The 13,909-nt window shown below is 39.7% G+C and overlaps 1 protein-coding gene across 1 annotated transcript in view; it reads right to left on the bottom strand.

The window, feature by feature from the left end:
* The window catches only part of AVL9 (AVL9 cell migration associated), a 44,157-nt gene that overhangs the window by 17,607 nt on the left and 12,641 nt on the right, over positions 1–13,909 (bottom strand). Inside the window, exons 2-8 of the mRNA XM_071561381.1 lie at positions 7,338–7,458; positions 5,219–5,304; positions 4,237–4,308; positions 3,345–3,434; positions 2,926–2,992; positions 2,228–2,268; positions 1,155–1,193 (exon numbers count right to left, since the gene is read on the bottom strand). Coding sequence (XP_071417482.1) covers positions 1,155–1,193; positions 2,228–2,268; positions 2,926–2,992; positions 3,345–3,434; positions 4,237–4,308; positions 5,219–5,304; positions 7,338–7,458 — 516 coding nt within the window. The remainder of the gene's footprint in view (positions 1–1,154; positions 1,194–2,227; positions 2,269–2,925; positions 2,993–3,344; positions 3,435–4,236; positions 4,309–5,218; positions 5,305–7,337; positions 7,459–13,909) is intronic.

Below are 13,909 nucleotides of genomic sequence, written 5' to 3'. Positions count from 1 at the left end.
TATCTTTTGCATAGCCTTTAACATAGTCATCCTCAGAATATGGCTCTTTGATGCAGAAACTGCATTTATTCTCACCAATAAATACCTAGAACTGGCAAAGTATACCTAACTTACAGAATTAATGACCAGCCCAAAAGCTTAGGAGAAGCTGCTACTTTTGTTTTAAAATACAATAGTGTATTTCCTGCCTCACAGAAGATACCCAGGCCTTGGACACAGACTTAAAAAGACCCCACAATTGTTTTGGTATCTTACAGATTAAATCCTACTGACTTTACAGCTAACAGGAAATTCTAACATTCCTTCTCAGCACTCTGAAGTAGTTGGGTCTTAACACAGCAGGTTCACTGAAGAAAAAGTAACATTTGGGAAACTGAAACAAAACTTTAAACAAAATTTTTAAACCAAACCAAACCAAAATCCCTCCACAGATGTGTGTCTGGCAGCTGATACATAGTCATTTCAGCCACAGTTCCTGTTCCAGGCCATTAACAGGAACACAGCAGAAACCAAACGTCTCTATTTCACATCTGCTTGCACATTTTGCATATTACACTTAAATTACTAAGACAGCATTGCTTCTGAGGCAGTAAACCAGCCCAAGGCAAACACTGGGCCTAGAATTCAGCAGTTTTTACCCATTTATAATCAGAGTTCAGCCTGACCTAACAGATATGGCTCTTTAGACTGTCTCCTGTGGTGTCCATGCAGTTCAGGTCTGAAGGACACTTTTAGCACTTGTTTCCTTTGGTATGTCCATTTAAATCCTGAACCAGAAGTTCTACTTACTTTGAATGCCTGTAAAGCTGTATGTGCCCTTTTACGTAGCCACATTTCCTGTCAGCTCCTTCATGCAGGTGCCTCTTTGCATGAATTGCATCCTTTCCTGTCTTTTACAGCACATTAACTCTCCCTGCTCACATTCCATCACATTTACTGAGTCTGGCTGGGACAGACAGAGGCAGAGCGTGGACAGAACAGACGAGGAGGGAAATTTATACATCCACACACAGCAGTTACTTTTGGCCTTATAACCCAGTTTATATATTGATGCAAAGTTGTTAATATTACTTCAGATACTTCTGCTTTATACACAAAAAAATTTGACAATTGCACTCTATTTCAATTACCTGCCTCACCTTATAAAACATTACCTTTTTCTCTAGAAGAATCAGTTTAAAAAGGATCAAAACCTGAAAAAAACACAAAAAGAAAAAAACAGCGAGTGAACCAGTGCCATTTATCAAAAATACTGTTCAAGCATAATCTCTTATTCAAGGTTTCATGTTAATCACTGCATGGCTGTTCAAATGATCAAATACATTTGACCAGTGAAAACAAGTGTTTCAATACCCTTTCTCCACCTGAGCACACATTTAAAAATAGCATGAGATGCACAAAAATAAAGCCCTCCACAAACAAGAACTGTGTAATTTGAATCACACACAGCTTATCAGAAAGAACATGTTGTGCAATTACAGAATTTTAAAAAGCAGCAAACTGCACAAACATAACAGAGTTTCTCCACAGAAACACTGAAAAGAATCCAGCAAGATACCAAGAACAGCATTCGCCTCACCTAATGTTAGGCATCTACAGATGAGACATCTAGACCAGAAGTGGCGCTCTACACTCAAGGGAAAACACAGACACTTCTGGGACATGACTGGCAGACAAGTTAAACAAGCATCAGTTCTACCTTAAAAATCTACTGAGCAGGGGCAAGAACACCATGAAATCCAGACTCTCAAATTTGTTTCTTTGATGCATCTCAGTTAATTAAAAGATTCTAAATGCTATTTGTACCTTAGCTATAGGACACAAAATCAATTTCAATAGTCAACAGGAAAAAGGAGAACTGCAATTCCCCTCAGGTTCTATAATGGCACAAGCTACAAAAATTACAAGATATGGGGAAAAATGCTCCAGGTTGTGTCTGCACAGACTTTAGCAATATTCTTCATCAGATGAGAAATAGAAGCACAAACCCAGAAATCTCCAGGAATCCCTCAGACTGACACAACTCCTCAGTCTGGAACTTGGTTTCACGGCAGTGATGCAAGTGGAAGAGGAAGGAAAATCAAGAGGCTGTAACCATAAGCACTTAGGAAACAGTTGCCTTATTTCTAGCTCAGGTATGTCCAGACATGTTTATTTTTCTGTTCCTCACAAAGAATTTTACTCCCTAAAATAAGTGTCCTCTATGTATCTAGCAGAGAATGCCTACCTTGTGTCTGAAGTGGAGAACAAGATCCCGAGGAGACAGACCTGAGACAGCAAAAAGAGAGCAATTATTACAGTTTAATAGCTAGTAGAGATACTAACTTACTTCTTGTCACCATTTTTCAGCAGGAAGGACATACCCATTACGGATTCTATGTGAATCTGGTTATTCCAGTAGCAGAACTCCTAAAAAATTCTTTCTTTTGAACAGGAGCAAGCGTTAGATCAACAATGGAGACAGTAATAATGTGAATAGCTGTGCTCTGAGTTAACTCCTGTTGGGTATCACACAGCAGTAGGGAAACACTGAAGTAAATACTACACTGTGCATTCAGAAAACACAGGGAAGAGACAGAATCAGGGAGCACATATCCCAACTAACAGGCAGATGAAAACTTGGGCACCCTACACCACCAAATAGTTCAATGTAAAAATTAAGAAGGTACTGTTTCCCAAAAGCAGACAAGCAGTTACTAGTCAGACTTTTGGGTCAAGAACTAACATGGCTTTCAACAGACAACTAACTGCTATTATGAAAGCAACACTACATTTACATTTATTTAAATCTATTAATAAAGAAATGCAGGCACACAGACCTCCAGTGCTTTATCTGTTAATGCACATAAACAAATTAGCTCAGGACAGACATGTGTTCTTTAGTGTAACATTATCTCTGCTGCTTGTACAAAACAAGTCACTTACCAAGATAAACTTGTGACCCTTCCAGCAAAGTACTGCCCAAGGAACTATTCATATGATCATAAAGTTCCTGTAAAAGTTTGAACAAAGGTACCAAACACTCAGAAGCTGTTATTAGCACATGGTCACGCAAAATCCAGAATAAATAAAATTCACTTATTCAAGGATTTCAATGGCTTATTCCAGAAAAAAAGTAAGATTTTACTAATGGAGTCGACAGAGATACAGGCTGACAATCACACTCTGGCATTTCATTACAAATCAGAAAGTTGACCCTCTGTCAGTACATTTAGTTCACATTAAGGTATTACAAAAACTGAATAACGTAAACAAAGGGAATATTCCAGTGCTCATTAAAAACACTGAGGTTTGTAGCCATGCACTGAGGACTTTGTTCCACGTGGTCATTACTGCAAAGTTACCTTTAGAATTGAAATTTGTGAGAAGTCTTTTTCTTCAAAATACGCGTGTGTAATGAGCTGCAGCTTCGCCTGAAGTAACCCATACAAAGGCTTGGAAGAAAAACAAGCATAAAAGCAAGTGAATAAAACTACCCAGTCATTCATTTTGAACTTTTATCTTCTCCCATGCTTATCTTGCAATACTGACACATTATTACAGAGTTCATGGATGAGCAGTCCTCAGTGGTTCTCAGCATTTTTATCCTGTGCTCATGTTAAATGATGATAATTCCATTTTATTTCCACTTGCATGTACTAAATCATCACTGAACATCTGCCTGGCAAAGTACTTTTCTGCTTTAACTGCTCAACTGCTCATACAGACCAGTAATAGTTCTTTTTTCAGCTTTAAGCACAAAAAGAATTTCTGTTCCCTGCCTGCTGATCAGCAGCTTTTGCTCAATAGGTAGAAATGTTTCCTCAAAACACGAGCATGCTCTATGTGTGACTATCCTGAAACCTCCTTCACAGTCACTCTCTCCAGTTACTATCCTAGATGATCTCTGAGGTTCCTTCCAACCCTATAATCATTCTATGATTTTACTGGCCAAACCCTCCAATCCCACCACATGAAATAGAGTTAGTGGCACTTAAGAAGACTCAAAAGTGCAAATAGATATGCTCATCCCTGATGACAGGCAGACACTCTTTCAATTACTCTCACAAGGAGATACAATCCAAGGCAGCTCACTCCAATGCCACAGCCTTTTGATTCAGTTTTAGTTTAGGATTTTGTTACCCTCCACAATGACCAGGAGATATTTGAAGCCCAGTGTTCCAAATAAGAACATGGAAGAACAATAATTGTTATTGTCACCTGCAAGTGCTTTGGGAGTTGAACAGACATTCTTACCAGCTGACTGAGAACGCAGACACTCTTCTGTACTGTCTCCCGGGTGATGTCTGCCTGCCGTACTTTTAGTGCCTAAGAAATAGAAGTATGACAGCATTTTTACACACACACATTTCCAAAAGAATTCTTTCACAAGTCTAGTTGTCACATACATGTTTAAACAAAATTCTAAAACTGGTTACCTTCAATGGCTGAATATATAAACCATGAATATAATCAAGGTATGAGTAACACTGTAACAGACTATATAAATGAGTCTTGACTCGAACCCACATGACACCCCACTGGCATTTCACTGGAAAAGGAAGTGATTTTTAAGGAAATTCACTATAACGTCTCAATTCTAAGTGCACAGATCATCCTACCATTACTACTTTTGAAAATATGGGCTGATTTTAGTAGCTCAAGGACAGAATTTTGTCACGGTGATCAGGTGCTCCCCTCTATTTTTCAGCTTTTCTGGTGTAAATTCAGTATCAGTAAAGCAGCTGCCATTAATGGGGAGAATCTGGTCTACTCTGCAAGAGTACTTTTGGCAAAGGATGTAGTTGAAGACAAACATCCCTACACTTGCATGGTCAGATCCCAGGAAATACTCAAATTCCTCATGGTCATACACTGGAGAAATTTCAGCTTTTTCCACCCAAGAGGCTCCTTCCTGGAAACAAGACTTGTCCACCTGACAGAGGGTCAGGTGCATTCTGCTCCTTGCTGCTGATGGCTGGATTAGCTCTCAAGAAACAAAATAAATTTTCCAATTGCCTTGAACATTTCAAAAGATCACAGTATGCCTGCTGATGTAAGGGAAAGAATAGTTCTCAAGTTCTGTAGCTACCTACTGTGCATATTTTTACAGACTTTTAGTGTAAGCCAGTCATGCAGTTTGACTGATAGTGTAATGCAAGCCACTGAATTTTAGGGTTGCTAATGCACCAAGCCTACTGTTTAATTACTATAATTAATTCACAGCTTGGAGAGTTACCTTTGCTTCAATCTGCCTGTAGCAAGAGACGCCATATACTGTGGTTCGGTCCCCACATCTTGGTGGCAAATGGAAAAACACAGTATCTGTGAAAAAAGAAAAGACCATAAATCACTAACAAGAATTCAGTATATTTATTTTCAGCATCACTTATTTATAAGAGGTTTACCACTGAAAATACTGATGCATGTATTTTCTGAGACTTAAAAAAGTCACCTCTAAAGCTATTCCTGGACCCAAATTAGTTCTTGCACTGCAAGGTGCTTTGTGGATGAATCTCCAGCTGTGCTAATACAGATATTCTGACAACAGCCTCATGTTTACCCAAACCAAGCTGCTATAAGCCAACTGATGGCTCCTCAGAAGCAGCTACTGGTAGCAGAGGAGCACCACTGAAACCTATAGACATGCTACTTTCCCAGTTCAGGGCAAAGGAGCAAAGGCAAGGCACTATGAGTCAAGGTGTACAACTGGAGTGTGATGCCATTAAGGAGGTAAATGCAATCAAGATAGGAAAAAAACACCCCAAACACTAAGGAGGACACACAGACTTGAAAGATCAGAGTAGTTGCTACCATTGCCAAAGGAGATATCCATGTACTACCAATACTCTAACAAAAATAATTTGGGAAACCTGGTTTTACAAATTACCTAAATCCAAAGTAAAACAGGACAGCTGTTTGCCTTTCAAAACATGAGTAAAATCTATTTTGAAACAAACTGTTAATTTTTTGTTTACTTCATAGTAACAAAATGAACAGCAGAGACAATCCCTTATGCATAATGTCCAAGAGAGAGAAGGACTGTTTATAACAAAATTTACTCCTTTGAACAGGTTTATATGATGGAGATCACCTAAGGTGTTAGACAGTCTCTAAGACTGTTTCCTGTACCCAGCCATTCTCTTTGCAAATATACAACTATCTGCCAGAATCAGTTTAAAACTCAAAAACCAGATGTCTAATAAAGCTATAGGAAATGTAACATAACTATTATCTGAAACTATTTGCCTATTTCAAGTTCATGTGTATTCTTGCCACAAAACAGGGGTATATAGATCAGTTTTGCTGCCAAATCCTTTTTTTCTTTTTCTTTACCAAAAAATACACATTGACAATCTCAGTGCAGCAACAAAAACGCTCAAAGTTGAACATTAACTGGGATGGTGCTGAGACAAAGAGCACAGGTAAATGCAGCTGCATATGCTCTTCCTAGCTTTGAATGTACCCTGCTTCTCATTATGTATTTAACAATGCAGAAATTCTACAAAAATTGTGACCCAGAGTGGAGTCAGAGAGACTCTTAATTGCTTCCAGGAAGGAGATTATTTTTCTACGGCTGTCTTCACGTCCAAACAGGGTCTTGGGAAGCTGGAGAATTAGGAAGATAAGTATATCAAGATAAAAAAAAATCTTATTCAAATCAGTGTTAAAGGGTTTCTGTGATTTTGCACTTTGAAGTGACTGCCTTGTTCACTGCTTTACAGAAAAAAAGATGAAACAACTCAACATGAATGTAAATGTCACAGTGATGAACAATTCTGCTGTCAAATAAACCAAGAAATAAATGCAATACTAAATAAAACATAAACTGCAGTGAGCTTGTTGGTAACTATATGACAAAGGGATATTTCTATCTTCATTCAGCTAACACATACACTAAAGCTTATGTCATTCTCCTGACATGAAATGACTTGCAAATCATTTCAAGAATCTTTAATAGAGTGGAGGCAAAAATCATAATTACTACATACATCACATAGCTGAATTTTACAATTTTATTTTTTCCTCAAAACTGGAGTAGCTTTTATTCAAAAGTTTATTCACCCTTTAAAGAACCTCTGAGAAAGGCAGCAGCCTTGCTTTGTGCTAGAACTATACACAATTGATATCCAACCCTTTAGTTTTTATTGACATCTGATTTATAGGAGGCACAGCTTTATGATCTATTTTTGCATTAAATTTTGAAGCAAGGCATTGTTGCCAATGTATTTTGCAACTCAAAAAGTGCAGGAAGTCTAATAGTAAAAACAATCATTGATCAGCTCTTCAGGGAACTGCATTTTTCTTTAGGTTGCAGTAGAAGTACATACATATAACTTTTCTCTCACATTTCTTACCTTCCTGATAGTTGTGAGCGCCATCTGGTAAGGCAAGGAATGGCAAGTACTTCCATTCCTCTGGCAAACTGTGGCTGTCATGTCCTTCTCCAGGCTTCAGGGGAGGATAGGAAAATTCAACCTAAACAAACAAACGAGAACAGGGGAGAGAAAAAGAGAGAATACATTATAGTTACCAAACATGCAAGCCTCTGTGATTCAGCCTAGCACCTTTCCTTTACCATTTGTATGAAACAAAGTTTTTCTTCCAGCTGGCATTCCTTGTCTCCTCCCTCAAAGCATCCACACATTGACTTATGTGGTCTGACAGGCCCTGGGCAGATTTGGCTTCTACACTGCTTCCATCCAGTCTAACTTCTTTTCCTCCAGAGAAATGAAAAAGACCTTGAAGCAGAAAACATCACCCAGGAGCTGCATCCCTTCCTCCTTCTCTGTGTGCACAGAGGCAGCAGCACATTCCACACCTGAAATGTCAACAGGGGTCACTGCTGGGGCACACACATCCTGAAATCAGAGTTGACTTCTCAGCCCCTCAAGTGCTCATGACTAGCAAATACTAGAACATGCAAACCTCCATGCTACCTTAGAGGCCATGGAATAATCTCAAAAACTATACTAACAACAAGATACTGTTTTTATGTATTTTTATGTCCCTGACTGACATTGGCCTGAAGTACCTTCTTTTCCCTTCCCCAAGAAATGCCATTTACCTCTTTTTCTTAGAAACAGGGACAACCTTTCCATTCCTTGCACTACACTACACATGTCTAGGATAGATCTCCACATTCAGCATCTTTACAGTATGTTTGTCTCTTCCTATGGAAACCCCTCTGGGTTTCCAGCCATGGCATTTCTTAAATTGCTGAATAAAATCTAAACACAAATTGATCAGTGAAAGAAATTGTTTATTGAAATTGTAGCTTCTCTTCCAGGACATTTAGTTATAAAATAGTGAGCTGTAAATGTACACATGGAAAACAAAAAAGCATGATGAAGCAAGAATACAGATAATCTTAACATTTGATATTAAAATAAAATAAAAACACCAAAACTGTAAAGGATGAGCATACCAAAAAAGAAATGGGAAATAAGAAAAGTGAAACTCTTCACTTTAACACAGGGTGTCGCTCTGTCTACAACCATTCCAACTCAAGAAAAAAGCATGAAGGACAAGAAAACATGACAAGAAATCAGTCTCGCTACTTGCTGTGTCAACTTTGTTTTCTTATTCCTCAATATGGTGGGTTGACTCTGCCTGGACATCAGGTTCCCATCAAAGCTGTTGTATTCCTCCCCTCCTCATTGGACAGGGGGGAGAAAATAGCAATGTAAGACTCATGGGTCTTGCATGAGGGCAGGGAGGGATCACTGGACAATTACCACCACAGGAAAAACAGATCTGACTTGGGGAAACTACTTTTTTATGAATCAAATCTGAGTAGGACAATAAGAAGTAAGTCCAAATCTTGAAAACTACTTCTCCTCACCCTGGGTTGGGTTAAGTCCCTCCTAGACAAAACTTTATTCCCAATTCCCCTCCTCCTCCCCCCACCAGTGCAGAGTGATTGAAAGGAGGTCTGTGCTCAGATGATCCATCACACATTTTCTCTGCTGCTGCTTCCTCCTCAGAGAGAGGACTCCTTCCCCTACTCCAGCATGGGGTCCCTCCCATGGCAGACTGTTCCTTGAACTTCTCCAACAGTCCTTCCTCCAGGCTGCAGTTCTCCTTCATGAACTGCTCCATCATAGGTCCCTTCCTCAGGGTGCAGCCCTTCAGGAGCAGACTCCAGCATGGGTGCCCCATGGTGTGACAAGTCCTGCCAGGAGCTTGCTCCAGCATGGGCTCGTCTCTCCATGGGTCCACAGGTCCTTCCAGACACTTGTTCCAGAACGGGCTCCCCACAGGGCCACAGTCTCCCTTGGGCTTCCACCTGCTCTGATATGTGGTTGTGTCCAGGCTGCAGGTGGATCTCTGTTCCCCCATGGACCTTCACAGAATGCAGATGATCTCTGCTCCCCCATGGATCTCCATGGAATGCAGATGATCTCTGCTTCCCCCCGGACCTCCACGGGCTGGAGGTGGATCTCTGCTCCCCTGTGAACCTCTATGAAATGCAGGTGGGTCTCTGCTCCCCTGTGAACCTCCACAGAGTACAGGTGGGTCTCTGCTCCCCCATGGACCTCCACGGGCTGCAGAGGCACAGCTGCCTCACCATGGTCTGCATCACACACTGCAGGGAATCCTCTACTCTGCACCTGGAGCACCTCCTCCCCCTCCTTCTCCACTGACCTTGGTGTAGGCAGGGTTGTTTCTCTCACATACTCTCAATTCTCTCTTCTCTGGCTGCAATTTGTTTCTGTGCAATAACTTTCTTTCCTTTTCAAATATCGTAATTAAATCCCAGAGGAGCTACCACCATCCATGATGGCCTGGGCCTTGGTTCTGGTTCTGCTGGACAAGGGGAAAGCTTTGGGCAGGCTCTCACAGAAGCCACTGCTGCAGCCCCCCTGCTACCAAAACCTGGCCGTGCCAGCCCAATTAACTTGTGTTATAAAACAGTTCTTGAAAATATACACAAAAAGATACAGGGTCTGGTGGAAGAACAAAACCCTGAGCTAAAGGTAAGTAACCCCCAAAGAACAATTACACAACGGAGTAGAAAAAAAAGACATGCAATAGAAAAAGGATTAATTTTGGTAAGGGAAGGAAGAAAGAATCCAGACCTGGAATTGTAAGTTAGCTATTAAGAATCCAGAGAATCTTTTAGAAAAACATGCCATTAATTAAAACAGAAGAGCATTTGCCTTCCAAATGAGAGAGAAACACGAGAAGTAGCATCCATACAAGAGGTAGTGAAAGTGTTTGCCATTTAGTACACATATACATCCCTGCTACCCTTTCCAAATCACAGATTACAAGAACAGATTATATATATTAAAATGTTAGAAGCTTCATGAAAATGTCTACAATATCATATCATTTGCTGCTGTTCAGATTCAAATGGGCTGGCTGAAAACACTGTTTACAGATTTATTACTGGACTCTTGCAGGAGGAGCAACTTCAGCAATAAATAACACACAGTTCCTAAGTTTTGAAACACAGTCATGTCCTCTATCCCTGCATGGCCAACAGAGAGGGATTCAGATTCATCCTCTGCAGGAGCTTCTTTCCATCAAATACTGAGGAAACCCTGAATGCCTCAGATTCCAGCAAATGCCTTCAAAGCATCACACCTGACAGGGAAATACTGCAGTTAAGGCTCTGACACATCGTTACTTCCAAGCGCTTACAGAACTATAATTGTATTTTGCATTCCCGACAAAATAATAAATCAGAAGACAAATTCAAAGGAAAGAAGAGTAGAACAAGTTAAGCTATATGAAAAACATGTATTCACTAAGGAACACTCCCTTCTAAAGTCCAAAATAAAGCAGAGAGATCTGGCTCCTGTGTTCTTTTGACAGCATGAAATTTGCTGAACTACTTTGTTCTAGCTCACAACATGCAATCACCACCTCAGCTGCTCTCAGACAATCCCAGCAGCAAGGATTTCTGCAGGCTCTGTCTGTTCCAAACTCAACAACCACAACAGGCACTCGTGACACTGATGATCATCTTGTTTTCAGTTAGTCTTCTTCTTTCAAACATGTGTTTTAACAACTTTCTGGTCACATGGGTGTGTATAAGGGAGAAGATCACAACACTCAGATAAAACAGAGCTAAGATTGCTTCAGTGGTCCTAAATAAAATACTTTACAGAAATACTTTATGATAGACCTGATTTACATCCTGACATACTATTCCTCCTTCCCACCAAGAGGATCCATAGAATCATAGAATGGATTGGGTTGGAAAAGACCTCAGAGATTATCAAGTCCAACCCTTGGTCCAACTCCAGTCCCTTTACCAGATCATGGCACTCAGTGCCATGGCCAATCTTACTTTAAAAACCTCCAGGGATGGGGAATCCACCCCCTTTCTGGGCAGCCCATTCCAATGCCTCATTACTCCCTCTGGAAAGAACTTTTTTCTGATCTCCAACTTAAATTTCCCCTGGCAGAGCTTGAGCCTGTGCCCCCTTGTCCTGTTGCTGAGTGCCTGGGATCCATGTATGAAGTACACTGGGTTCTAAGGAGGAATCACATTTGTGTAGTTTAACAGATTGCTGCTTGTAAAAGTACCACCAAAAGGATGGAAGTAACAAAGAAACAAGAAAAAGGACAAAACAAAAGCAAGGAGAGCATGCAATGCCCTGAAAGACTTTCTTCCATCCTTCCTCCAGCTTCAGAGTTCCCAGCAATGAGACAGTTTGACTTTTTCAAACTAAAGGAGAAGTCACTGCAGGTGGGATTCATGTCAGCTGACTGTATGGCAAAAAGCAGGATCTCCAAGGCAGTTTCCCTAAGGATTTTGCATAGTCAGGGAAAATGGACACCTACAGAGGATGATCCATCTGATATGTTTCTTTCCATCCTCTCTGAAGAGAGCTGGCTCAGATCTCGAGGTCTAACTTGCAGATGACTGAATTAATGCACATGAAACTCACCCTAACTGTTCCCCATCCTCTGGATGTTCTGCTTGATTTCTACAGCTCAGTTTGCAGACTTGCATCAATTGCATTTGGGAATCCTTTGCACAGAAAGAAACCATTACTTCTAAATGAATGTATTATAAGAACACTGAGCAGCCCTAAATAAATTTAAAAAAAAGCTGAAACCCCACAGTTCTTGAAAATCTTGGAACTGAGCAGTGCAAATCTGCAAAGTTGATAATAATGGAGGGATAGAGATTCTCTGTTCTATCACTTCTGAGATTTTGAACAGCTGGAGTCCAACTAAAAATCTTCTCTCAGCCTGTGTGTACAAACTGTGGAGTGTTCCTAGGGAAGGCAACTTAAAAATAAAAAGTTATTTTCTTCTCACCTTCTATTTTAAACCCAAGGCAAACCATGACAGGACAATGGGACTGCTGAAGAGACCTATCCCACACCTCTGTTCCTCCCTCTTCACAGAATGAAGAAAGAGGAGCTCAATTTTTAATAAAATATAATGGCTTTTAATGTAAAACCAAGCACATATGCATATGCTGCATAAATATGCACTTCAATTTCCCTGTTTGTCATTAATACATCCATATATATATGCATAAAAAAATGCCTGCAAATAAGAGAAACCTTTTAATAAAGCTCAGTAGTCAATAGGAACAGAGACATGCAAGTTCTCAGAGCTGACTGCCAGAGAAAATTTTACAGACTTTTGTCTCATCAATTGAATTAAACAAGACTCCTGAACAAAATGAAATCCAAATTCAAAGCTAAACTCCTTGGTGACTTCAAAATAAAGTACATAAAACATGAACTAGCATGGCCACACATTTCTTACTCTTCCAAGTGTCATGGATCTTCATTCCAGGGGGAAATATTGCTCACACCTGTCAAGGGGGCTTGATGGTAAAATGCTTTCTGCTTGTTCAGACTCTCATGTTCTGTGAGCACACAGCTCTTGATGGATTTCAGAGCTAAAATCAACACAGAATATTGTATTGGTATCTAGGGGAGAAATGATCTACACAAAGTACTTAAACTCTTGTGAATTACCAAGTTAAAATAATATATAATTTTTAAAAACTCCTTAAACTGAGCTACAACTGAATTTCTAAATCTGACATTTTTTATTTTTCTGCAATTCTTCTGCACTAACTAACCTTTTATATGCAGTTTGTATCTAATGTAGCAGTTTGGACATAAAGCACCTACAGATGCACAGTCCTGTCTTGTTTGTGGGGAAAAAAAATTCCAGGCAATCTGTTTTGGTTCCTTGTCTTTAAAGGCACTTCCTAGTCAGAATAAATTACTACACTTTCATTAACACACAGTAAGAAATGATGAGTGCAGGCAAGAACTTATATTTAATATATTTAGACTTAAATATTTATATTTAGACTTATATTTAATATATTTAGTGACTAACACAATAGCTTTTCTTTAAGAAAAATGCACTGATATTGTCTTGTACAAAACTACAAGTACACAATCACAAGAGAGGTTATAAAAGGACACTGATAAAAGAGACATTTCCAAAATACATGTGCATGTCCACCTAAACCATCACACTCAAACATTAGACAGGTAGTTGGCATTAATTTTTGGTGAACTTCTACTCAGGTAAGGTTGTTCTCCCCACCTGTGAAAGTGTTACAGTGTTAGCAATCACAGTAAGAGTATAATCCTCAGTGAGCTCTGAACAGTGATAATTTAAAATGTGCTGGCAAGTCAGTATAAACTCCCCATCCTCCCCACTTCATCTACTAGCACCTGCTGGAAATACTCCACTTACAAGTTAACCCCTCGTACTCAGCACAGTCACATTACAAGGTATTTTAGAAGATTTCCCCTCAGACTAGAAATGAAAAAACATCTGGACTCAACTAAGTTTTTCTCTTGGTACAATGGAGGGATGATTTAATAAAAAAAAATCTGAAATATTTATAATGACAGTGTTATTTTAAGGATGCTTTCAGTAAGTTGCAGGATCCAATTTATGGAGAGCAAACCCTTTCCATTCTCTGAAC

The sequence above is a fragment of the Pithys albifrons genome, chromosome 7 (assembly GCF_047495875.1).
Source record: "Pithys albifrons albifrons isolate INPA30051 chromosome 7, PitAlb_v1, whole genome shotgun sequence".
Classification (NCBI taxonomy): domain Eukaryota; kingdom Metazoa; phylum Chordata; class Aves; order Passeriformes; family Thamnophilidae; genus Pithys; species Pithys albifrons.
Note: the sequence above shows the minus strand (reverse complement) of the source record. Positions and strands in the feature narration are given on the sequence as shown.